At 40.5% G+C, this 24,758-nt stretch overlaps 1 protein-coding gene across 1 annotated transcript in view; it reads left to right on the top strand.

Moving 5' to 3' along the window:
• mtus2a (microtubule associated tumor suppressor candidate 2a) overlaps nucleotides 1-24,369 on the top strand; it is a 42,533-nt gene extending 18,164 nt beyond the window's left edge. The window contains exons 4-16 of the mRNA XM_046409801.1: nucleotides 2,087-2,335; nucleotides 12,313-12,477; nucleotides 15,705-15,803; nucleotides 18,269-18,456; nucleotides 18,554-18,679; nucleotides 19,955-20,021; nucleotides 20,392-20,606; nucleotides 20,700-20,805; nucleotides 20,908-20,981; nucleotides 21,078-21,176; nucleotides 21,362-21,481; nucleotides 21,625-21,722; nucleotides 21,841-24,369. Coding sequence (XP_046265757.1) covers nucleotides 2,087-2,335; nucleotides 12,313-12,477; nucleotides 15,705-15,803; nucleotides 18,269-18,456; nucleotides 18,554-18,679; nucleotides 19,955-20,021; nucleotides 20,392-20,606; nucleotides 20,700-20,805; nucleotides 20,908-20,981; nucleotides 21,078-21,176; nucleotides 21,362-21,481; nucleotides 21,625-21,722; nucleotides 21,841-22,270 — 2,036 coding nt within the window. The 3' untranslated portion in view covers nucleotides 22,271-24,369. The remainder of the gene's footprint in view (nucleotides 1-2,086; nucleotides 2,336-12,312; nucleotides 12,478-15,704; nucleotides 15,804-18,268; nucleotides 18,457-18,553; nucleotides 18,680-19,954; nucleotides 20,022-20,391; nucleotides 20,607-20,699; nucleotides 20,806-20,907; nucleotides 20,982-21,077; nucleotides 21,177-21,361; nucleotides 21,482-21,624; nucleotides 21,723-21,840) is intronic.
• Nucleotides 24,370-24,758: the final 389 nt, after the last annotated feature.

Consider the following 24,758-nt stretch of genomic DNA (forward strand, 5'->3'; position numbering starts at 1 on the left):
TATTGATAATTTATCTCCTTTCGATTTGTTTCTAGATTCTTATGAATAATGTGTGTTTTCATTTAGCAGGAGCATAGGTCTGTGATATCTAGGCTAAAGTGGATGCTTGTCAGGCTCATTTCTTTCCCTCGTCTCTCAGAGGGGATGAATGGAGTGGAGCGGGGCAAGAGGGAAATGAGGACATTTATCTTTAATGATCCTGACCTTCTCACTCAAGGGGAGTGAGCTACAATCTAATAAACAGAGCACATGTTCACAGAGGCTGATATTGAGGAATGAGGGTAAGTGGTAAGTGTGAACAGCGGCACTGGTGATGCTGGAGGGAAGTGACGCTGGAGGCTTTGCTCTCTCTTTCCATCCCACTTGTTTCTCTTGAACAACACAGTTTGTATTCTCCCTCTTGGATTTTTGTCTTTTTGTATCAATGTGGTGGTTACCTTGCACTGGAGCTCACAGCTATGCCAAATAGGGAGGAAAGGAGGGCTGCCTACCTTATCTCTGCAGCCAGCAGGAGATAATGCTCCTCCTCTGCCCAGGAGCTAAACCTTGTGCTGCATGCTGGGGCAGCAAAGATGGGTCTTCACTCTACAGCCTGAGGATTTTACCACTGCCCACAGTGTGTATGTTTGTGTGCAGCTTTGGTTGTTCATGCCTGCACGTTTCATTTGTCTTGCTGTTGGAAACCATAGATTACCAAGGGGGATGGTTTCTTCCCAATTTTCACTTACAGTAGTTGCCACTATGGAGCTGTGATTATTTTTTTTTTGTCCTCCTCTTCTCTTTTTGATTTCCTCTGCTCTCTTTCTCATCCTCTGTGACAATGTTTTTCTGCCTGTCAGTTTCTTCTGTCTTTTAATCCACCTTTCATTTTAAACTTCTTAGCCCATAAACAATAACAAGAATTACAGATCATGTAATGACCTGCAGGCTATCGTGTATATATATACACATACATATATGTATAAAGATTTAAATTCCGGGTGTTATATTGATTGTCATAATAGTGTTGGCATTGGAAAAATTGCTGGCCATGAGCCTAGTCTGCAAGCAGGGCCAGAGCCAAAAGCAGCTGTTAGCAGGTTGTTGTGTATACCATCATTATATTTGCTTGCTGTAGCAGCCAGAGTCATAACCCAGAAAATTTCCTGTTGTCCATCGAGAGCTTAGTCAACACTGGATGATGAATGATTCATAGGGGAAATAAGAAACATCATAGCTATGCTGAATCCCCTGCATTTTGTTGGTATGTGAGTGGTAGTTAATGAGTTTACAGTAGTCACTCAAACACACATACACACACACACACACACACAAACACACACACATATCAATAAAGCAAGGAGAAGCAGCCAAACTTTTGGGAGTTATTATAGACAATAAATGATTGTGGGATAAAGACACCCACCTTTGGTTTTGTTCTGCTTGGATGATTGTTCAGCACTTTGATTCAGTGCTTTCCTAGGTAATATAACTAGTCCAGAATGAAGCAGCATGTGCAGAACAAATGTTAGTCTCTTAGTTTGAGGTGAAAAATGGATTAGTATATTCATTAGATGTTGTAACTGCAAAGACGTTTATGTTTTTAAAAAATGATCCTTTAGTACGGATACACGCACAATAATTCAGGTTGTTTTACTTTGACGAAATCCCAAAACAAATAACTTCAGTGTACAATCACTGTGCACTGAACAATTTGTGATGTATTGGGAGAAGTACTGTGGGTGTGTATTCTTATTCTTTCACCATATAGGCTTTTGTAGACCCCAAGAGGAACAGTGGCTGCCATGCAAAAGCTAATAGGGATCTCAATAAACAAACAAACACACACACACACACACACACACGCACACACTTGCTATTCTCGCTGTGCTGTCTATTCAGCACCACATGCTGCAGCATAAATTCAAAGGCAGGAAATGGATGGTTTGTTTACTATCGTCTGTATACAGTCTGACTGCTGCATTTGTTCTTTATCAGGACAATATCAGTTCAGTTAAGAACACTCAGTGTACGTCTCACAATATTGTCTAATTATACATCAATAAAATTATCTTACATGAGCCTTCATTTTGTGCTTTTCCAACAGATGATCAGGTCTTCACCCATCATGCTCCTGCTCCAGCTACAGCCCAGTCCCAACCACAGGCTGCCGCCTCCAGGTCTCTGCTTCCCAAAGCAAGCCAGTCAGGCCTGCGCCCCCCGGGCTTCAGCTCCAGCCGTCTACCTGCAGGGCGCCTGGCAGCCTTTGGCTTCGTCAGGAGCTCCAGTGTGTCCTCTGTCTCTTCGGCCCAGTCTGCCGACAGCACACAGAGTGACCCCTGCAGGACAGCTCACCGTGAGTCCACTCAGTACAAATGTGTTGACACCATGTGTGTGATTTGAATTTTACTGCGCATCCAGTTTTGCCATAGTACACTATCAACATCACCACACTGTCTTTATTGCTTTATTATGATATGAATGTAGTTTGCATAAACAGCCCCCGCCCACATTCATTATGTTACAGTTTGCTTTCTCTTCCTGAGCTCCGCCCTGCTTACAATTTAGTCTTCACTCTGCATTTTCATCAACAAACTAGAGGGTCAACAAGAACTGTGGAGCCGCAGCTTCGCCAAGCACATTTCCTTTAACACCTCATATAAAAAGATTTTTCTGTTATCTAATTGTCAAGACACCGTACTATGATGCATTCATGTTTCACTGTGTTTCTATCCATTTATTTGTTTGTCCTTGTGTCACACGTTGGCACAGAAAGTGGTTCTAATATGAGTTCATTCAAATCCTCATCACTGAGACCACAGGTCAGAACTTTGAGACACTGTACTGATTGATTTATAGATAGCAGAATGACTGTTGGGGAGTTGGGAATTTAGAAGTTTAACATAGTACAAAATATAACAGGACTTTCCACAATTTAAAGTGATAATTCACTGATTCATACAAATACTGAACAAAGCATTCGTTGAGCTTGTTTTAGTTTGAATGCACGAAAAAGTAACAGAGCACATGATGTCATCCTCGAGGTTCATCAGTAATTTAACAGACGTGCTCTGTTCAGAAAGCATTAGAAGAAATAACAGTAATGTGTGGATGCTTTTCGTTTTCACAGTCACGGAGATCTAGTGGTGCGCTTACAGTTGTGATCTCAGCGCCGTTCGCCGGGCTGGTCGGTTAGTTGGCTGAATTTGTGGCGGCTGCATGTGTTTTTAATGTGACCTACATAAGGAACGCTTGTTCTTCCTCTCCCAGTTACAGTTGACGTAAGCACCTCCACTCGCACGCACGTCAGTCCCCTCTGTTATGTCATCACTCCCTTCCCTGGTTCCCCCTTTTGTATCCATACTTTTTATCCTCCCTCTTTTCTCTCTCCCATTGGTTGAAAATGAATACAAACTGTGCAGTAATATGGGGCAGGCACATTTTCAGCTGCTGTGAAAGAGAGAAAGAAGGACTCCCTTGGGTCTGCAGAGCTTAACATGTTTATTTACTTTACTTTTTTGCTAGCATAAATGTGGAAGTTTTCATTTTTGAATAGCGTGATTGAACAAAGCTTGAACAAACTGATTTTGTCTTTTTTTTAAAGTCATTTCTCCCTGTTGGGGTCAAGACTTTATAAACGACAGGCCTTAATCAATTAGTGGTGCAGCTGCATTGCTTTGCTAATTGCACTAGTATTGATCCAGTGATTTATCGATTAGCAGGAAATTAATCAGCAGCATTTTTGATCATTTTGAGCATGATGAATGTAATTGTTTGTGGTAGCCTCAGTAAAATGAAACATTCTTTTCTTTTCATCTTTTATCATCATCTTTTTCTTTTGTTTCCTTATATTCTCATACAGCACATGAACTGAACCTGCTCACACAGTGACACTGGATTTTCCAATAGCTTTAATTTTCTGTGTAACCTTTCAATTTCCTCATAAATTTTTTAACTCTTACCCCAAGTTAAAGTTCAGTACATCTTAAATGTTATGGCACTCTAATGATCAATTGCTCAAAGTGACACTTTCCTCCAGCATCTAAAGTAAACCTGTGAATTTTAAATGTGAAGAGATTAGTACACAGCAGGACAGTAACGAGCTGAAAAACAGTTTCCAGGAAACTTGAGTGTTTGTATGCCACCGAGTGCTGCCTGCAGCTGTATATTTTGATTATCTGTTTCTGTTTTGGTTTGATGTCAGAGACAAATGCACTATAATGAACATTACTGAACTTATTGCTCCTTCTCCCTCAGATAATAGCTTAATCAGGCTTTTCTAAATACATTACCCTTCTAATATCAATATGATAATATAAAAGTTCATCTCTACTCTCTCTTTACTCTCTAAGATACTGTGTACACGATAACAGTGACCTCATGCTTAGTATATCTTACCATACTATGTTTTTAAACAACCGCCAATATTAATGCTCACATTAATTCCAGTAATCTATCACCTCTACTTAAAATGGCATTTGACCATTTTATATCACGCACACAACACAGCACAGGATCTGCCACCACAACCCAAAAGACTTGAAGTTTTAAAAGTAGTGCCTGCAGCAGAGTGCTCGAGTGTTCCTCTTCCTGCTGCTCCTCAGAGCTCTGTGAGACCAAAATGGAATCAAGGATGACAGACATGAGAGGCAAAAGATTAAGGGTCTTTGATGTGTGTGTGTGTGTATGTTGTATATGTGTGTGTTTCGGAGGGGGGGGGGGGTGCTCTGTGTGGTGCTCGTGACCTTTAGCTGTGTGGCATTTGAACTCTCTCTCCACTGTATTTGAACTGTAGATAACTGCAGACATGTCTCTCTCTCTCTCTCTCTCTCTCTCCCTCTCTCTCTCTTTTTGGGAAATTGTTTAAACTATGCAGGAAAAAATGCTTTAAAACATTTTATTTTGTTGTCTTTTCTGGCTTTTTTCCATTCAGGTTAGAGTTTTAACCTCCAACCTCTAAATTTGGGCTTAAGATGATGTGAATGTTTTTTTTGGGGGGGGGGGGGGGGGTTCCTGCCAGGGGCAATTTAAAGAAGCTGAAAAAAGGGTGGCATTTTCATCAAGTTAAGCTCTTTCCTGATTTGAATTTTAGATATTGTTAATTTATCTAAAATAATTGCATTTTGAAATTCTTTAAGTGCCCCGAGGCAGAAAGTGAAAAATTTGAGTGTGTTTCTGAGCGACTGCGCAAACCTAATTGTAGATGATGATGCTGAGATTCGCAGCAAGACAGTGAAATACCCTGGAGACAGAAAAGTTAAGTGGCTGTCATGAGATTTGGTAAACAAATCTTCTGTTTAACCTATGTTTAGTTGTGCATGCATGCACATAGGTGAGTGCATGGAAGTACAGCACAGCGTGCCTGCAGGGTTTGTTTATGATTCCTGATATTCCTCCCACCAACTGGGGATCTATGCCCCCTTTCACCACGCTCCAACTCAGATCAAAGGACAGACAGACTGACAGATGAGTCCTCGCACATCCTTCTATCAAGGATGTTCGGGGAATCTCAGCAACCTATCTCCTTCTGTAACAGAGAGAAGAAAGGCCAGGCTCAGTTACTCGTTTTCCCTATTGATCAGCAAGCAAAGCGGACTCCACTCGGGCTCTGGATGATAGGGCTCGGAGAAATCATTAAGGAACAGAGTGATGGGGAGAAAAGGATTGCAGTGCTCCAGTAAAGTGGGTTAGAAGACGTATCCCTGGAGTTTAAACTCCCTGTTGCTGTAGCTCATCAACCTGCTATGTTCAGTGCGCAGATGTGTGTTTGTGTGTGTGTACATGTGCAACTGTGCAGCTATGGAGAACCAGAAGCTGGGAAGAATATGCTATGATCTGCACAGGCATCAAATCATAATCACGATGTCAGAGGGTGGGATTATTCAAGTTACTCACAGCATTGAAAAGTGCATTTAAAAAAATTCAACATCATGATCCCAGAAACAATATGCTGGTTACTCAAGATAATCTACTGTACACAGAACAGTTTTCTTATGGGCTACTTTTTAATGTATTGATGGTGTGAAGTAATAACTACTAGCCTTCCAGATATAGATTACTTGGAGTGAAACAAATCATAGATACAGCAAACATAAAAATTAACCCTCACACTGAGCTCAACTGGTATGTCCTTGATTGATTCTTATCACTTGTTTGCATATCAGTATGCATGCTCGTGTGTGTGTGTGTTTACCAAGCATCTGCGGGGGCTATAGGTTACTCTATATGACATTGATTAGCCATTAACCCAATCCTCCCTTTAGCCCAGTCACTGACATTCCCTGAGGTGCTTCAGAGATGTGTGTGTATGTACATTAGAGAGAGAGCATCCCTGTAGAATTCAAAGGGATGCATTGCTAATTCCACTGTGATTGACAGACTCCATTCCATTGCTGATAGGAGAATCCAGCAGAAGGAGACTCATGAAGCCTGTGCCTTTAAGCCAAACCTACTCCACGATGGAAACTCAATCACCAAAACAATTAGTGTGTTATTAGAGTATTACTGCCCTCTATCCATCTTCTCTTTAGGTGATAATGAAATAATAGTAGTAGAAGTCAAATAAGTGAAAGGAAAAACGAAGCAGACAGCTGACAGGAGAAGAAGAGCTTAAGGATGGGAGATGCAAAATTCAATGAGTCAAAATGAGCAGAGTGAAGAGAGAGAAAGGGAGACTATGAAAGGAAAAAAAGAGAGCGGAAAGAGAGAAGCATGGAGGGATTGGCGTGAGGAGGAGAGTGGATGCCATACCCCAGATGCCATGGCTCAGATCTGGTTTGTGACTCATGCTAGCTCACTGTGAACAGATGGTTTCTATGGTGCATGTGTGCACCCTAATATTCTTGTCTATACACACACACTCGCACACACAAACACACGCTACGAGAGCAGCAAATTAGACGGGCCAATTAGATATGGCTGCCATTCTGCAGTTGAGGAGAGAAAAACCAACATGGCAGAGACTTACTGTAGCAGCAGAGTGAGGATGGGCTCAATGGGCCCATTCATTAACTGACACACTCCCAGTTTATTTTATCCAGCTCCACGATGATAGCTGTTTATGAGCTTAACTGCTGATCCAGACCAACAAAAACATTGGTAATCTGAAAACAGGAGCATCAAAATCAAAAAAGATGCAAACCTGTTTTTCATTTCACCCACAGTTACAAGATACAGATGATAGAGTTCTCATAGATGTCGTGTATGTTGGAATTAGTAAACGGCTAAATGGGTTAATGAAGAAATGAATTAGCTGAAAAGAGAACTGCAGTCATCAAATTTTTCCCAAATGATTAACACCATCTTCTCCTCTCCTACTGAGCTGCATATTTTCAGTCTGCAATGCAAAAGATTTGTTTTAACTGAACCATTTTTTCAAGACATGGCACTATGAGGAGAATATATTTGGTGTGTTGTATTTTGCTGTGTTATGTTTCTGTCTGCTTGTAATGCAGAGAGCAAACAAACAATTGCTAAGGTATGAAAACTAACCCTGATTCATTTGTTTTGTGCTCCTGCAGGCAAAGAAAGTAAAAAGTGCAACAACTTTAACACTCACACCACCTGAAGGGAATGAGTGTTACAACTACTTTTTGTGTTTTATAACTTAATAACATAAGGAATAATAGTGCAGCTTTACACTAACATTGTGTGGAAAACAAATATTCAGCTGGGTCTGTGGCTCTGAATCACCAAATGCAAGCTTTTGAAGATATTGTAAATGAAGGTTTTATTTGTTCTCTTTTCTATGCATCCATTGGCTAGGCCTTCTTAATGTTATGCCAAAATCTTTGGTAACTATGCACTCAGCACTGAAGTTACTACAGTAACCTTCACACAGTTCGCAAGGGTTGTGTTGTGAAAAGTAGAAATGATTCTGTCTCTGGAGTTTGAACCAAAGCCATCTGATGAAATGATGGCCACTGTCCTTAATTTCCTCTGCTATCCTCTCTCTCTCAATCCTACTAGCTATACATTCCTCATTTTTTTTCCTGATCTGGCTTAATCCTATTGTAACTTTTGTCTTTTGTTCTTGTCCTGTAAGCCTTTCCTGTTAGGGATGCTGTACTATTGTATCCAGCAGGTTTTAGGCAGCACTACTGGATCTTCAGCCGTAGGAAAACTTTATCTCCAGGCATGATTGTAGTAAAATAATAACACCTTAGGGGGAAACATCTCTGATTCATTCAAATGTGATATACTTAAAATGCCTGTTTCAGTAAATGCAAGTCTACCATACAGGAGCATATCTCTCTCTCTCTCTCTCCTGTTGATCATAAAATAATTACCTGTACAGTATGTCATTCTGGTTGGACTGAACCTTTAAACTCCTGACATCAGGGTCCTGACAGAGGACAGGTGGCCTGTGGATGCTGCTGTCAGCTGCAGCTGTTATCATCTAATCTATCCGTCTACGGCCCAGGTTCAGTCCCAACAGGGCCATTGCGTTGTGCCTTATGTATGCAGCTTTAACCTTGAATTTCACACACGTTGATGCAGATTCAACGTTGACACACACTTCTTGTTTCCAGAACCTTTTGTTGCTGGAAGGAATTAATTGTTTGATATGCGATTATGCAAATTTTAACAGCTGTTATGAAGGTTGTTTGTTTTTTGTTTGTTTGTTTTAGTTAAAATTCTGTTTTAATGTTTTAAAATAGAAAAAAAAAATCCAACCATGAATTTAATTTACTTGTCATACTTGTCGACTGACACTGAATTACATGTAGTTAATGCTCAAAGTTTTTTGGAGACCAGCAAAATATTAATTCCATATTGCTCTTGGGAAACTATGAAACATAATGCAGACAATATGATGTGTGCATGCACTCACAAGGAATAAAATGCCTTCTACTTTGATGATTGGATGATGTGTGAGAGAGATTTTAAGCCAAAGCTTCAAATGACTGAGAGGAAGCAACGATTGACAAACAGGAGCAGTGACAGGCTCTCATGAATACAATCTTCAGGGTTAATTACACGCTATGTCTTCTGCACTGCACAACAGGGCTGAATGAAGCTGACGTCTGTCTGTGAGAACATGTCGTCTAATCAAACAGAAACAACTCAGGTTAGACTTCATAATCACCTAAAATTATTTTTTTTAAAAAACATGGATAATTATCTTTCTTTTTCAAGATCTGGACATTTCTCTGTGTGGGATTGAAGTATTTTAATTGTTTATATCTCTGTTTTAGTTTCTGTCCACACACGCTTTGTGTAAAAGAGTACTTAGATTTTTTAAAGGCTTTCAATCTATGGCATAATAAAAGCAAAATTTTGTTTATCCAAATAGCAAATTACTCACTATTCAGGGTATTTCTTTATGCTTTTTTCTGCTTGGTTTGGTTGAGTTTTATATTGTTATGCTTGTGTACCATAGCAGTATGCAGTAACAGTAACAAATCCACAACATTGCAGAGGGGATAGTACACTTTAAGAGGGAATAACATTCTTTTTATATACCATTACATTTAGCTATTTATTTACTTGTTGGTTTGTAGATTATTAATTTAACTCCAAAACATATGATTAGATTTTTTATCAATTAAAATACCAAGTGCATCCTGTATACATAAAGCAGCATTAGTTCCCCCTTGACCAGCTATGATAAAATGCCTCTTACACTTAAGTTTATTTGGCAGAATGTGAATGTGCTGATATACGTGACAAGCACAGAAGGGTTTTTGCTATTCTGTGAAATGAAACACCTCAGAGGTGAAATTTTTACAGTCAAATTAAAACTGGTGCTTGTGCCAGTGATGTGTAGCTATATTACCACATTCCATATATACACAGCAAGGGAAAACTCTGAAAGTATGCATGGAAACTGAGAATGTGCAGAGTATGCTTCAATATCTGTTTCCTCTGCAGTCAGTGACAGAGATATAAGAGTCAGCGTTATTCTCGCATTAGTTTTGCTATGAGGTGCAAGCTGCTCCAATAAAATGGGCTCCCGCTGAGCTGAAAAAGCCAGCCGTCTTTTGTTCTCAGCTGTTTCTACATGCTCACGGTCCCTTATCTTATAATATCTTTGGTATTTTTCATCCATCATCATAATGATTGCCACTGGCTCCATTGCAGCACCATCCTTTTATTCTCCTTTTATTTGCTTTATCTTGAATCCGTGCAGCCAGTGTCTTCCTCCCTTCTTCTTCCTATCCTCCTCAGTCCTTCTCTCTGTTATCCATCAGCGGCTGGCACTTTGCCAATCAGTGATGCATATCAGCTTCCTTTTACTGTTAATGAAATTCACTAGTTTTTCTTTCACTTTCTCTGCCCCTGAATTCCACCCTCCTTTTTATCCTACACAATATTCCTCACGCTTGTGTTTCTAACTATGCAATGTCATCATTTACTTTTCCTGTCTCTGTTCTGCGGTCTGGGAATTTCTTTATATATATATATGGGACCTATGACTAATGGGCACACCTCTGTTCATGTGAACCAGCCAGTTGATCCATGTCAACACAGAGTTTAATACCAAAGTACCAAAGTACCAAAATACCATTCATCTTTTACTTAAAACAAAATAATTTTATTTGAGAGACTTACAAATGCTGTTTTTATCTTTAAGATAGAGGAAACAGTATCTGATACCAATGGAGTATCAGACTTAGTTGAGGTTGAACTGAAAACTGAACCCAAACTGAAATCATCCACATACAAAAACCAAGATTTCAGTTTGCTTTTTTCATTTATCTTTAAGACTCTAACCTGCGCAAGTCATCGCACTGAGGATGTTGACAACAGTAATTGCGGAGCAGAGATCATATCTGGCCTGGATGCACAGACTATGACCTTGACTGGCTAATGAGGAGGAAATACTATAAACAGCATCACTAATCAACTCCTGGAGGAGCTCTGGGATGACGAATGAAGCTTTGGGAGTGTAGCACGCATGACTTGTATATGGAAACGTAGCAACATGAGCAGCACATACATACAGCAGACATCCTCATATGCAAAACGTGAGAATTTGGAGAATGTGGAGTTTTTATAATAATCCCACTGAAAATATATTGTAGGCATTTTCTTAATGCCTGTTGTTTTCATTTACAGGTGCCAAAAAATATTTTTCAGAACTTATTGACAGCTTTCAATGTGTCCTGGTATGTTCTGTGTGACACATAGGTCAGCAGTGTAATTACAAGTCAGCACAGTCAGTGTCTTGTCATCGTGACATGATGGTGTGCTCAGGGCACTGCTTTTTCAGCTATTTTCCTCCATTTCTGGTTGATCATGTGGAACAAACATGCAATTCACACAGTCTCTCATACCTCAAATCCTTTAAATCTTTCAACAATTGTGCTCTTTGACACCCAGAAAAGAGCAAATGCAAAGAGACCTAGAAGGACCTTGAAGGCATAATTAACTAAAACTCATGGTTTGATGGTGTGTAAGCCTAATATGTTCCCTGGTCTCTGGGATGGGATTATAGTAAGTGCATATGTTGTTGGAAAATCATCAATTCACTCTGCACACTGCTGTAATACTTGCTGATATTTTTGTAAATGAAATGATGAGTTTGTATCATTTAAAGTTCACACAAGTGGCGCTAACATAAGACAACGAAGACTAAAAGAAACTCTTGACATCTAAATTTTCACAGCGGCCGTTTCTGTTGTCATTTATTAGTTTTTTGTCTTTTTTCTCTGAGGGTGTGTGGGGATGAAAGTCGTTCTACATGACTTAATCACCACCTATTGGATTCTTACAGGCAGCTTTACATTAAATTGTTTATCCTTGCTTGTCACATGAAGAAGGTAGAGAAGTGCAGGCAATCTGTTGTATCATTATTGATCGGGGATGAAGAGATGAGCAGGATATATGCAGTGCGTAAGAGTGTGGGTTTCAAGTGTGTAAACAGTCCACTTGTCGTTTGATAGATAATAGCTGCACTCTAGGCCAGGATGAGCGATGATCAGTTCGCTTCCGTGTGAGCGCGCATTGTATTTTCCTGTGTTGGCCTGTACTCATATGGAAGCGTTGAAGCATGCCGGTGTGGACATGTGTGTCAGGCTCTGTGTGTGTGTGTGTGTGTGAGTGTGTGTGTGCACATGCAGGAGGAGTGTCCAGGTCAACCAAAGGATGACTGAGTGTATCAGCAGGGAGACCCAGAGGTTACAAACTATTTCTCGGTCCAGTGAGTCTAAATTTGGACATAATACATCCCTGTCAGATTGTAGAGAAACCAATATGTGATTACAAAAAGGAGGAAGAGATGGCAATTGAGATATAGAAAATCAGACAGGGAACTCTACTATCTACTGAGTATATAAAAACAAACAAACTTTGAAACATTAAAACAGATTCAAATTCTGTGTATTCCAGGTCTGAGTGTGAGCGAGGAGCCTCCTCTTCACAGAGTGACCACCGTCCCTCCATCGACGGATCACCAGAGAGGGCCACCGGGTCGCAGCAACAGCCTCCAGCCCCCATCTACTCCTGCCCTGCCACGCCGCTACCTGCCTGCCCAGCCAAGAAGCTCCCCTGGAGGTGAGTCGAAATTTTGGTATTGGAACAGATCGTAATGTTTTTAGTGGACTACAGAAACTGAAAATATGGGAGTTGATATTTTGTAATTTGGCTCAGCATGGATTAATTCATTTGAAATGTGCATGTATTTCTATTGATCCCATAGCAATAAAATGTATTGTATGACAAACACAGTCTGAGCTTCATGCATGAGACATTTTTCCACAAGCAACAGATTGTGGCCTATTGTGACATGCTGTTGTCACATATGTGATGAACAATTTAATTACCAGCAAACCATAAATGGTGTACAATAACACATATGTACTGGTGTTCAGAAGCACAGGAATATTCAACTGATTTTATAGTTGGTAGTTAAAGAGGAAGTGCTTATGTTCTCATGTTCAAGAAAACATAAAAAATGATTAGCATGCTTTTAAATGTTGGTGAAGCATTGCAAAACATACCACACCACACGTATAGCATGTTCTCCTGCTGCTAATAAATGTTAATGAACTTGCTGTCTCACCTGCAACAGCTGATGCTGATGGTGCTCGTTCAGTCTGCTGAGAAGCCAGGAAATGCAGCGGCAGTGACACTTTTCACACGCAGTTGTATTTTTCCCCACATGGAAATTAACACCAGCAGCCGTGTGGAATCGCGCTTCACTCACCCACACTCACTGTGTGTTAAACTTTTACACGGGCTGACTGAATAAAAGAGACAAGAACTCTGCCATCTTTGCTTTAGTGTGAACTAAACACCTCAAAATATGAATGCATCTGAGCTGGGCAAAGCACATTCTAGACAGCAAAACAATGTAGACATCAGTGTTGTATTGTTGCCTCTCAGTCAGGCCTTTGTATGCAGACAGTGTAGTGACTCTGGGAACATGTCTCTCACCCTGTCTTTCTGTTACCTGAGCCGATTTTAAATGTGCTGTAAATTATTGATGAAGAAAAACCTGAGGAATCCCTGCAAGTCATGCACAGACTTCTTCTCTGTGCTGTATTCCATGTTTTGTCTGTCTATATCAGGATGGCACTCACACACATTTGGGCATGATGCTCAAGCTGAATTACAGTGCAAACATGCTGACATTCCTGACAGTCACATAATCACACAGATGTTTGATTATAATAATGTGCTTGCTGAATGAGGGAGAAAAATTTGTGATTGCTTTTCCACATTAAATTTGTTTTACAACCCATGATTCAGGAAAAATACAAAAAGTGGTCTCAACAGTTTCAGAATATGATTTGTAAAATATTGTTTGACCTGTCTGTTGACAAGTCTTTTAATGCAGGGATTAAAGCCAGACAAGTAAACAACAGCGAAATCTATTTTGCTATTTGTTGCTTCTTCCTGTTAGCAAGGAAATATGACCACACTAATTTCTGCTAAAGTAAAGATAATTTTGATCATTAGTGATAGCTGCACAACCCTTGATTTTCCACAAGCCCATAGTTCATCAAAGTTGAATTTTGGCCCCAAATACTGACTTCCAGGAGGTGAGTCGAATGCCATTCTGGCAGACAGGAGGTTGTATTTTATCAATGTTCAGCATATGTGTACACCGCAGCCGTTCAGTGAGTGCTGCCTCTGTCCATGGTGCTGAATTGGCAGAGGTTTTGTCTTATCTTTGTCAGAATCAGGATCCGAATCAGCTTTATTGGCCAAGTTTGCGTATACAAACAAGGAATTTGACTTTGCTCTCAAGTACGAAACAAACACCTACCAGTAAAAACATAAAAGATACTTGTGGCCTTACACCCACCAGCATACTCTAAAACTCACTTTAACCCGACAATAAAATATCAACAGCACAAAACATGAATGTGCGCTTTTGGATCAACAGGAAAACAGGAACAATAGGAAAAGGATAACAAGCTTTTAGACAAAGCCTTGCAGTCACCAGAGCTAGCTTGACTGAACATTCCTACATCCAGTTAATTATATAAATAGTACAGGCCGAAATCCATCCATCCATTTTCTATACTGCTACAGCTGGAGCCTATCCCGGCTGACTACGGGCGAGAGGCGGGGTTCACCCTGGACTGGTTGCCAGTCAATCGCAGGACAAGACAGACAACCACACACTCTCACATAGGGGCAATGTAGAGTAGCTAATTAACCTAATGTGCATGTTTTTGGTATTGTGGGAGGAAGCCGGAGTACCCGGAGAAAACCCACGCAGGCACAGGGAGAACATGCAAACTCCACATAGAAGGGCCCAGACCAGTGCTAACCGCTGCACCACCGTGCCGCCCTCTATATGCCAAAATATTTTTCAAATAAATTATTTTCTCTTGCTGCCCAGTAAATGTGTTTTTGAGGGGGTTTTTTGTTTTCAGTCTTTGTGCTCAGCTGGCCTAAACACCTCACGGCTACCTAACATGCAGAGAACATCTTCATCGATGCTCTCAACTGTATTTCTGCTAAGAGTTTTTGGTTAAGCATTTGTTTAATGTTGACTGCACTCCAACTTCAAATAAAAGTTTGAGACGGTGTTGCTTGGTGTTAGTACAGCGGCGTGAATGTGTGTGTGTAGGAGTCTGGGGTTCACTTGGCAGTAATGAGTCACTTTGAGAGCCATATTTGTATGATCACACCAACACATGCACAGTGAATACACACACACACACACACAAAGAGAGAGAGAGAGACAGAAAGAGAGCCTCTGCAGGCCTGAAGTATCTCTCCAGGGTTATTTGGGGGATTTGTTCAGGATCAGAGGCTTCTCTCCCATTACAGGTCTAATTAGTTTCTTTTCAAGGCCTCTCTCCTTCTCTCTTCTCAGCTTCACAACAAATTCCCTGCTAACCTCCTGAAACCTACTTCCTTGTTCACTATTGTCACCATTCTGAGTTCCCATCTCGTATTTATGGTTTCATATCCAGCTACTGTCTTTACTCCCACACACCTCACTAACTTTGCAACAGGAGATCTTGATTGTTGTCTGTCTTGGCTGCAAAGTGTATAATGTCACAAAGAGCAGTGAAGTGGTGGGCACATCTCCTCCAGTATGCACTGCTTTTCTCTGACCAGGAGTCCCGGGGGACACAGCTATTCTATGGAGTGAGGAGTGGAAAGGGAGGGATGGTTGATTTGATGTTTGTGTGCATGTACGAGGAGGACTGATCGACATAATGTTATATCTCAGACAGCTTTAAAACATGCTACTCCTATATTTACCTTCATCTATTATCTAAAACCAACCTGATAGTTCTATGCTTGTTGATTGACAGTTGGCAGAAAGGAGTTTCAGCGCAGTTCAGAGGTCACACGTTCTCTCCCATCCTCCCCAAAGAGGCTGGCGGTGGTTCCTCCCAAACCTCAGTCCCCAGGTGAGTCTCTTCCCCTTTACCGAAGCACTGCATACAAAAAGCATATACATAAATTTGCTGACAGCTGTTCTTGTCGACGTTTTCAACAGAAGGGCACCATTAAAACTCACACTAGAAGGACAAAAAAAAAGGTGTAACAATAGACTTTTCTTTAAAGAAGACATTTTGACTCGTTGAAATAGGAAAAGCGCAGGTGGAAATAATGACATTAATTAGGACTCCATTATATTGAAGTGTCTCAGTGTGTGTGAGAGTGAAACTCCTGCACAATAAACTGGATTTCTTGTGCAAAAGAGGTGATTTTGACAGTGAACATTTCCACCACTCAAGCTAGAAAAGCATGCACAGTAGTTTTTTTTTCTTTTTTTTTCTTTTCTCACAGCAGACATTTTTTCATAGCGGGAACACTACAGGTGTAATCAGTGACATGAAGTAAGGCAGTCTATTCAGTCCTTTTAGCTTCAGGTCTCTGGTAAAGTACATGCCCACATGCTGAGACATTTGAATAGAATTGTGTCAAAAGGTTGGTTCATTAGGTCCAGTCAAATCTACCTGAAATAAAGCAAATCAACACTCATATTTATGACCTTTTCTCGATCTACTCATACCCAGAGATGCATGCATTTCACATATCAGGTACTGGTCAAACACGTAATCTAAGCTGTGCTTTGATCCACACTGTCTACACATTTTTTCCTCTTGGCTTTGCAGCGGTTAAATCATTATAGGATTGCGGAGGGCCTCCCCGTCTTTTCTTGTAGAGTGAATGCACATCTCCTCAGACTACTCTTCTCTCTTTGTCCACTTCACTTACTTTCACTAAAGTGTTGCTGCTACTGTTCACCTTTCTCTTTACTGCATATTTTTTATTGGACCTTGTCTCTTCCCACACAGTCGCTAAATAAGAATATTTTTTCTTCCCTCTGACTCTCAGCACTGCAGCTTTTGTTTACACATACTGTTAGTTTGTTGCTTCTACATTCTGGACGATGTGCCAGAAAAGATAAGACCACACCCTAGCAGGAACACACACACACGCACATACACACCATGTTTGCACCCCACAATGTCTGCCATGACCTTTTCTCATTGTTTCTTGCATCATTATTCTTCCTCCATCAACCCCTCTGCTATCATCTGCATGCTGCCTTCACACTCAGCCATATAAACTCATTTGGTATTCACTCACCTTTCTCTAACCTCTCAGGTACAACCTGCAGAAGTACAGAGTATGCACATGCATGTGTGACAGTGTCCCTGCAAAAGAGGAAGGCATAATTTACACCAGACTTGTAGTCATTTTCAAAGACCAGGAATCCTAACGTGCCTTTGAGTCAAAGACACTGGTGAAGATGTAATACTGAAGCACCTGATATTTGCTGATTTTTGCTGCTTTTGCACATTTGTAGGAACAAGGCCTGGATTATTAGATGGCACAAAAACACATCTCCCACACATCTTTTTGAAAATAAATCATACATTTCCAAGTAAATCTTTTGGCCTTAAAATCCATTCAGTCCCTTCAGTCCCCCATTTTACTGAAATCTTTGTCTCTCTACTCTCTCTTTTACCCGAGCATTCCCCTTATTCCATCCCCCCGCCTCCCTCTAACCGATCTTTCACTCATTACCTGGGACCCTGCACCCCAAGCACAGCCTCATGTTGTCATGGAGACCGCTCCTCATGCTTCAGTAGGCCTGAATGTTATGGCTGAGGCAGGTGATATGGAGCTGCAGTGATTTTCTTATGTGTGTGTGTGTGTGTGTGTGTAAATCTTCATGGTACATTTTTACTTTTTTAATGTACATTTAAACGAATTTCAGTGATCCAAGTAATAACGTGTATCTCCACATGCCAATGTGTTCCCACCACATGACAAGGTGACTCACACAGAGGTTAATATGACTGCCTGTGCGTCAATTGCAACTTAATTCCCCACCAACACCACCAAAAAAATGGCTGCAACATGTTTGTCTGGCCTTTAAATTACATTAATCACTAATGCCGCCACCCTACAAATAACACATTCACACACATATACTTTAACAGTGTCTATGTATTAGTCTATTCTCAATCATTTCTTGATACTGACCACATTTATCATGAAATTAGATGGTTCATCATGAGGAACATCAGATTGGGAATTACCTCAAGGCTTTCTCTGTAGAAAAGATTCAATTAACTTACTGTCATTTATCATGTGAACACAGTCATTAGCAATAGGTCAGGGCGAATCTCCTCTTATTTAATACCCATCAATTTCATTATTATAGATGTATCCTGGTCACATTTAGTTAGAATTAGTACATGACTAATTAATGACATACGGGAGATTTCACATACTGTATATAGCAAATTATTTGAATATTTGTACATCACACATTCTCACTGGAAAAACACAAGCTCATAAAGACTCATTTCTATCTTGATTTAATTTTCTGTATTTGTTCATCCGCTCCCTGTAGTCCAGTGTGGGCAGCGGCCGGCAGCAGCAGTGCGAGGGTCAGCTCCCCCGGGGTCCCCTCGCCGTGTGGCCCCCCTGAGCTTGCAGCAGGAACAGCAGGAGAACCTGCAGAGAGAGAAAGAGGAGGCTCAACAGAAAGAAAAAGAAAGGCAAGCAGAGGAAAGAGAGAAAGAACAGCAAAGGGAGGAGGTGAGTTGGAAATATGCAGCACCACTAAGAGTGTCCAATGCTCTATTCAATTTTCTTTTATAATTCTGTTTATTTTTATTTATTTTTTTTGTCTCAGGTTCAAAGGCTGCAGGGACGCTGTGAGCAGCAGGAGAGGCAGCTGAGAACTCTAAGAGAAGAACTGAGGAAGACTTCCCTGGGTCTGGAAGCCTTCATTATCACCACTCAGCATTATTGCCTCAAGGTAGAAAGCTTGCGTTAACACAATGCATATACATAAAATTAATAATAATTCTATGTTGTCATCATCATCACTGGGTCTATTTGCCCCACAATCCCACCTCTGTTTAAGAGGATGGTCTGAGGGTTTCAACCTTTCTATTTACTCAAAGACTGGAGTATATAAAACATATGCTCACACACAAGTGAACTCAAGAACACATGCAGTATTTAACACCATGAGGTGAGATTCACAGCATGGTCCATGAGTAGCACGATGAGCAAGAGTGATTGCGACTGTGGGAAGGGTCCTTCAGAGTTCAGTGTGTCACTGAGCAGGTTTCATCCAGCTCTTTGTGTCTGATGGAATGATTTAGCCTCTGAGGTGCTGTAGCTGTAATGCAGCTGTCGGGCTACTGAGGGACTGTCTGATTTTTTTATGGTCACTGTCTGAGTGCTGCAGTCACTGGCCCACTGTGCAGATATCAGTACGGGCTTGTTTGAGTAGGTTTGAGCCCCCCCTGCTGGAATTAGTCAGACACAACGGATACAGTATATAGCAGTAGTTTCAAACCATATGCACTTGTACCCCATGGGGTATTTTTTGCAGTTGCCAGTATGTGGAGAGATTGAAGAGCAGCTTAACTATTTTTGTTTTAAAATGAAAGATCTGATTAAAAAATACATCCACATCCACTCAGTAAGTGATATTGTACAGTCGTTTTCCCCAATCAGCTCAATCAGTTTCATTTCAGTTTAATCAGAATGTCAGGATCTTATCTAAATTGTGCTTGAGATATCTGGTTTGTTTCTTTTTCTGATTTTCTTTTTTGAAGCTTAAGTTTTTGTGGCATTTGTTAGTGGAGGGTTAACATTAATTCAACAAATCGCTGAGCGTAATTTTAAACAGGTTTTGTTTTTACAGCTGCCTGAATTTGGCCATGGTACTATGTGACTCTGAAAGTTCGCATAATACTTTGGTTAATGACCAAAAAAGTGACAGACAAATACATTCCCATGAGTCTCAGCTACTATGTTAGCATGCTAACATGCTTGAACAAAATTAACATGGTAAACATTATACTTGCTAAATATTAACATGTTGACATTGTTATCTCTGTGAGCATGTTAGTATGCTGAAGTATTCAGCTCTTTTAGCTATTAGCATGACTGGAGGTTCTTTGCCTTATTGCAGCCGTTAACTTTTTTGCCATTTACATCCATGCTCCAGAATTAATTGAATAAACTGTACTTGTCATCTGTACTATGTTAAAATGTTGTTTCAATATCCAATTTTCAGAATAAGACATCAGAAGAAAATCAAAGGAAATTAGTTTTGGAAATGCAACGGATCAGAGAGGAAATGGGTGAGTGAGAACCAACATTTGGCCAATCAAACTAAGTACTTCATTAAATTCAATAACAAAACAAACTTTTTCTTAGCAGACATTTTGACTTAGGAAAAGCACACATGCAGAGAGTAGAGTGACAGTGAGTCAGCATGAACAATAGCAGGACCCTGAAACTGAAGCAGTTTTGTTATTTGCACTTGCGCTTTTCTTCCAGTGACATGTCAAAATTCTTGAAAAGGCCTTGGCTATTTGTTTTGTTTGTTGATTTGCCAAAAAAAAGTTTGAAAGATTTAATTATAACCAGCAAAAATATACAGTAAAAATATGCATATTCTGTACTCTTTAATAAAATAATATCATCAGACACACTCTATCTCATACACAGCATCCAACTCAGCGCGATGGGAGAGACTCCACCGGGAGAAGACAGCTATGGAGGTGGCGTTTGAACGAGAGCTGCAGGAGCTGCAGCTGCAGCAGGAGGCAGAGCTGGCAGCTGTCGAAGAGGGGCTCAGGAAGTGTCACTCTGCGGAAGCTGAACATCTGAAGGCGGAGCATCGGTCAGAGATGGAGGAGCTGAGGACTCAGCAACAGGAACAGGTGAGAAAAAGGCATCCTGGGAAATCTTTCACGTGAAATGTGGTCAGGCAGGACATCACTCTGTCTGTATGTGTGTGTGACGGGGTGTTTTAGGTGGAAGAGATGACACTCAATCACCAGGCAGCCATTCAGGAGCTCCGAGACATGCATAACATTACCATGGCAACACTGCATGAGGAGCATGCCCGTACCATGAGAGGTATGATTTTAGACCTCATTTAAAAAGAAATATATGACACAAGCACAGCTGGAAATAACATCAACATTTTTTTTTTCTTTGTGCTTCTGGATCTGTGTTTAGATTTAAGGAAAGCTCATGAGCAGCAGAAGGTGCTTCTAGAGGAGGATTTTGATAAACTAAGACTTTCCTTACAGGTATAATTCCATTAAAAAGATTTTGTTTTGGGTTGGTGCATTCTAATGTGTACTGAGATGATATGTGTTATTGGGTTTGTGCGGATGCTTCTGCAGGACCAAGTGGATACTCTTACATTTCAAAACCAGAGTCTGAAAGACAAAGCCAAACGCTTTGAGGAGGCTTTGAGGAAGAGCACAGATGAACAGATAGTTGTGAGTTTACCTATTGCTACCTACATTAAAATAACACCATGATTTACTGGAAATACCATGAATATCCAAATATATTTATAAGAAATGATTAATGGAATCTTTTTAAACATCAACACCACTCTCCATCTTTTGTTTCTCGTGTTCTTGTCTTTTTGTTTGTGAATGTGCATATGTGCTTGCAACAGGATGCTCTGGCTCCATACCAGCACATTGAGCAAGATCTGAAGAGTCTGAAGGAGGTTGTGGAAATGAAGAACCAGCAGATACACCAGCAAGAGAAGAAAATCTCTGACCTTGAGAAAGTGGTAGGCTCAAATAGGCTATCCCAGCAACTGTCATAAACACTCATAGATATGCATGCACATTGCACAGTGGTCTGGAAACACCAGATGGTCATTATATATGATGATGAAATATTGTGCTGTCGTTGCATTCTACCTTTGAGCAGGCCCAAAAGAACGTATTCCTTGAGGAGAGGGTCCAGGTTCTGCAGCAGCAGAATGAAGATCTGATGGCTCGTATTCAAATGAACTTGGCCCTCTCCAGGTAAGACATATTCAGTCATCATCATCGCCATCATCACTGTGGACATTTAATGATATGCTATGTAATGCTACATACTCCCTGCTTTATGCTAGCTTCCTCACTGCTGTATTCCCTGCAGGCAACTGTCAGAGGAGAATGCCAACCTCCAAGAGTCTGTTGAGAAAGAGAGCATAGAGAAGAAGAGGCTGAGTCGGAACAATGAGGAGCTTCTGTGGCGCCTCCAGACCAGCCCTCTCGTGTCCCCTGCCTCCTCCCCGCTGCACCGCTCCTTCTCCACCTCCCCCATACCCTCATCCCCATTCTTCTCCTCCTCACCTGTAGCAGGGTGTGACTCCCCCACTCACTGTCATGGCTGTCCCCAGCAGGCTCAATACTGCTCCCCCTCTCACAGAGCCGCCACTAATCAAAATTTCTCGCCGGGACCAGCCACACCCACTCACAGGGCAGCAAGCAACCAGAATTACTCCCCTGGCCCAGCAACGCCCACACACAGAGTGTCAGCCACTCGCTGCAACGCCTCGGCTTGTCTCAGCTCTTCACAGAGATAAGCTAAGATCTGTCTCTTTCTTCATTTTCTTAGCATTCTCTTTCATTTCCTTCATTATCCTCTCTCCTCCTTTCCTTTTTGAATGTGAATGGCTTTGAAGTACAAGCTGCAGAAAAACAAGGACTGTGGTCTCCAGCCATCAGACAGACAGCGCAGTCAGTGTCAAAGCACTGAGGTTACAGAATCTTGAACTTTCTCAAGATGACTGCGGCTCAGTTCTTTGTCTCCGATCCCAACTTGTATGAAGACTGGAAATGTAGACTGTATATACTGTATGATAGTGACACAGATAGTGTCGACATAGTGAAACCTCCCTGCATGGGTAGTAATGAGTCCCTCATAGACGGAAACAGTACAGGTGAAAACTAGCACACTCCTGTCACCAGAACACAATACTCCAGTAAAAACACGGTCATGTTCTCGATAAAATAAGCTATATTCTCTCTCTCACTGGGATTAATTTCTCATAGTCAGTTCTCTTTCAAGAGACGAGTTGCAATTCTGAGTCATGAACTGAATCAGCTTTGAGCAGAAATGATTTTCTGTTTTGTGTTTCATCTGGACAAATCCCTAACAAAGCGCCTTATACTCGGTCCTGCCATCTCACCAGCAGAGAACAAGATGAAACATAAAAAAAATTAAATACATAAAAGGACTTTGGATAAAGAATTGGTTTGTAACTCAAAGTGAATTATGTTTTTCAGCCTCCTCGAGGTATTGTTAACATTTTGTAATTAATTAAGTGCTGACAGTTTCACATGTGTGCGACAACCCTACCTGGAACCCCAGCCATTTTACCTGCAAAATACATAAGAGTTAAATGTTCAAACTTTGCCAGGTCTTCCTTCAGCGTCTCGCTACATGAGCTACTCTTCACTTTTAGGATCCCTCAGGTCAACTTGCAAAAACTATGTCTGCCATTTTGTAATTACCTCAGCGGGAATGTGCAGTCTGTTGTGCCTGTAGCGCAACAGCAACAACAACAACAACAACAACAACAACAACAAAACACACACAGCTACCAGGTAGTTCAATGTTAAGGGGGAAACCCAATACAGGATTCTTTGTTTTAAATGTTGTGTATTTGTTTAAATGGTGACATTCATATCTAATTTATTTGTTACATGTATTTTGCTACTTAAGCAAGCATGTACTGTGAAAGTCTTCCAGTCTTAGTGTGAATCTTATTATTGCTGTGATCTGTCTATTTATTAAGCTTGAGGTGTGAAGGAAATGATTGGTGTTTGTAACACTGGAAATATCACCTATGGGACACAAGTGGAATACGTGACGTACCCCAGGAGAAAACAGATAGAGTGCAAGTTTGAAGTTTTTGAAGTTTTTACTTCATGGATACATAGATGGTGTTCAAAGGACTGTGTAATGATAGGATGTGGGGTCTATAAGCTATGTAAGTTTTTTAAAAAGTACAGGTAAAACCTCTGTTTACCTCTTTGTGAATAGTGTCACAAAGATTGGCATAACCCTGTGTGAACCTGTGTTAACCTCTTCATAACCTCTTCTGATGCTCTTTATCTGAATGATACTTTTTATCCTTGAAATATTATGTTTAAACTTTTGCAAGCTACACTGAATTGTCATTGCGCAAGAATATATTGTTCAGGGAATTATTTTCTAAATTTAGATTAGAAATACTTTGGAATTTCATTTTGTATAGCTTCTCAACAGAACATTAAACACTGTCAAGGTGTTTCCCGAGAAAATTTTCCACTTCTGTGGAATACAAAAGAGAAACCAACCTTTGGTATATAAAAAATGAGAATTATTTTATAGCATACAGTATGTCATAGCTGCCTCCTCTACTGTACTCCACTGACAAATTTACCCTCAGGGTCCTAATCTTTCTTCTGGCTTTGAACAAGTCAACATAGAAAACTACAGTATTACACAGTCTAATCTCAGTGATTTACTCGCACGTTAACAAATAAAGCTGACGCTGTTCAGATTACTCATGAAAATGAGCTGTAAATAAACAAGGCTAGTGAGAAGTTATGAGGGTAAGTCTGTAATGGCAGGTACAGCAACCAAGGCTTAGGGTTAATGATTGATGAAATATCACTTAAGTACACTTAACAAAAATGTAAACACAATAAAAAAAATTGTTCTCACTCCCAGTTTTCACAAGCAGTGAGTAAAAAATGTATGACTTTTTCATGCACACAAAAGAATTATTTCCCTCGGATTTTAAGTACAAATTCAAAATCTATTTTACTGAGCCCCTCTCTTTTGCCTAGAAAATCCATTCACCTGACTGATGTAGCATATCAAGATGGTGATTAAACAACATCTTAGAAAATCTGATAGAAATAAGTATTTTGTTTGCATAAAAAAGAGTTAAATCTTTTAATTCAACTTGTGAAAAATGGAAGCAAAAACAAGTGTTGTGTTTACGTTTTTGCTGAGTGCTTGGGATGGGGTGGGTGAGGGGGACAGGGGACAGTGTCGAGGCCTTGAAATTCCTTGCAGCT

Source organism: Scatophagus argus, chromosome 14 (assembly GCF_020382885.2).
Source record: "Scatophagus argus isolate fScaArg1 chromosome 14, fScaArg1.pri, whole genome shotgun sequence".
Lineage (NCBI taxonomy): Eukaryota > Metazoa > Chordata > Actinopteri > Scatophagidae > Scatophagus > Scatophagus argus.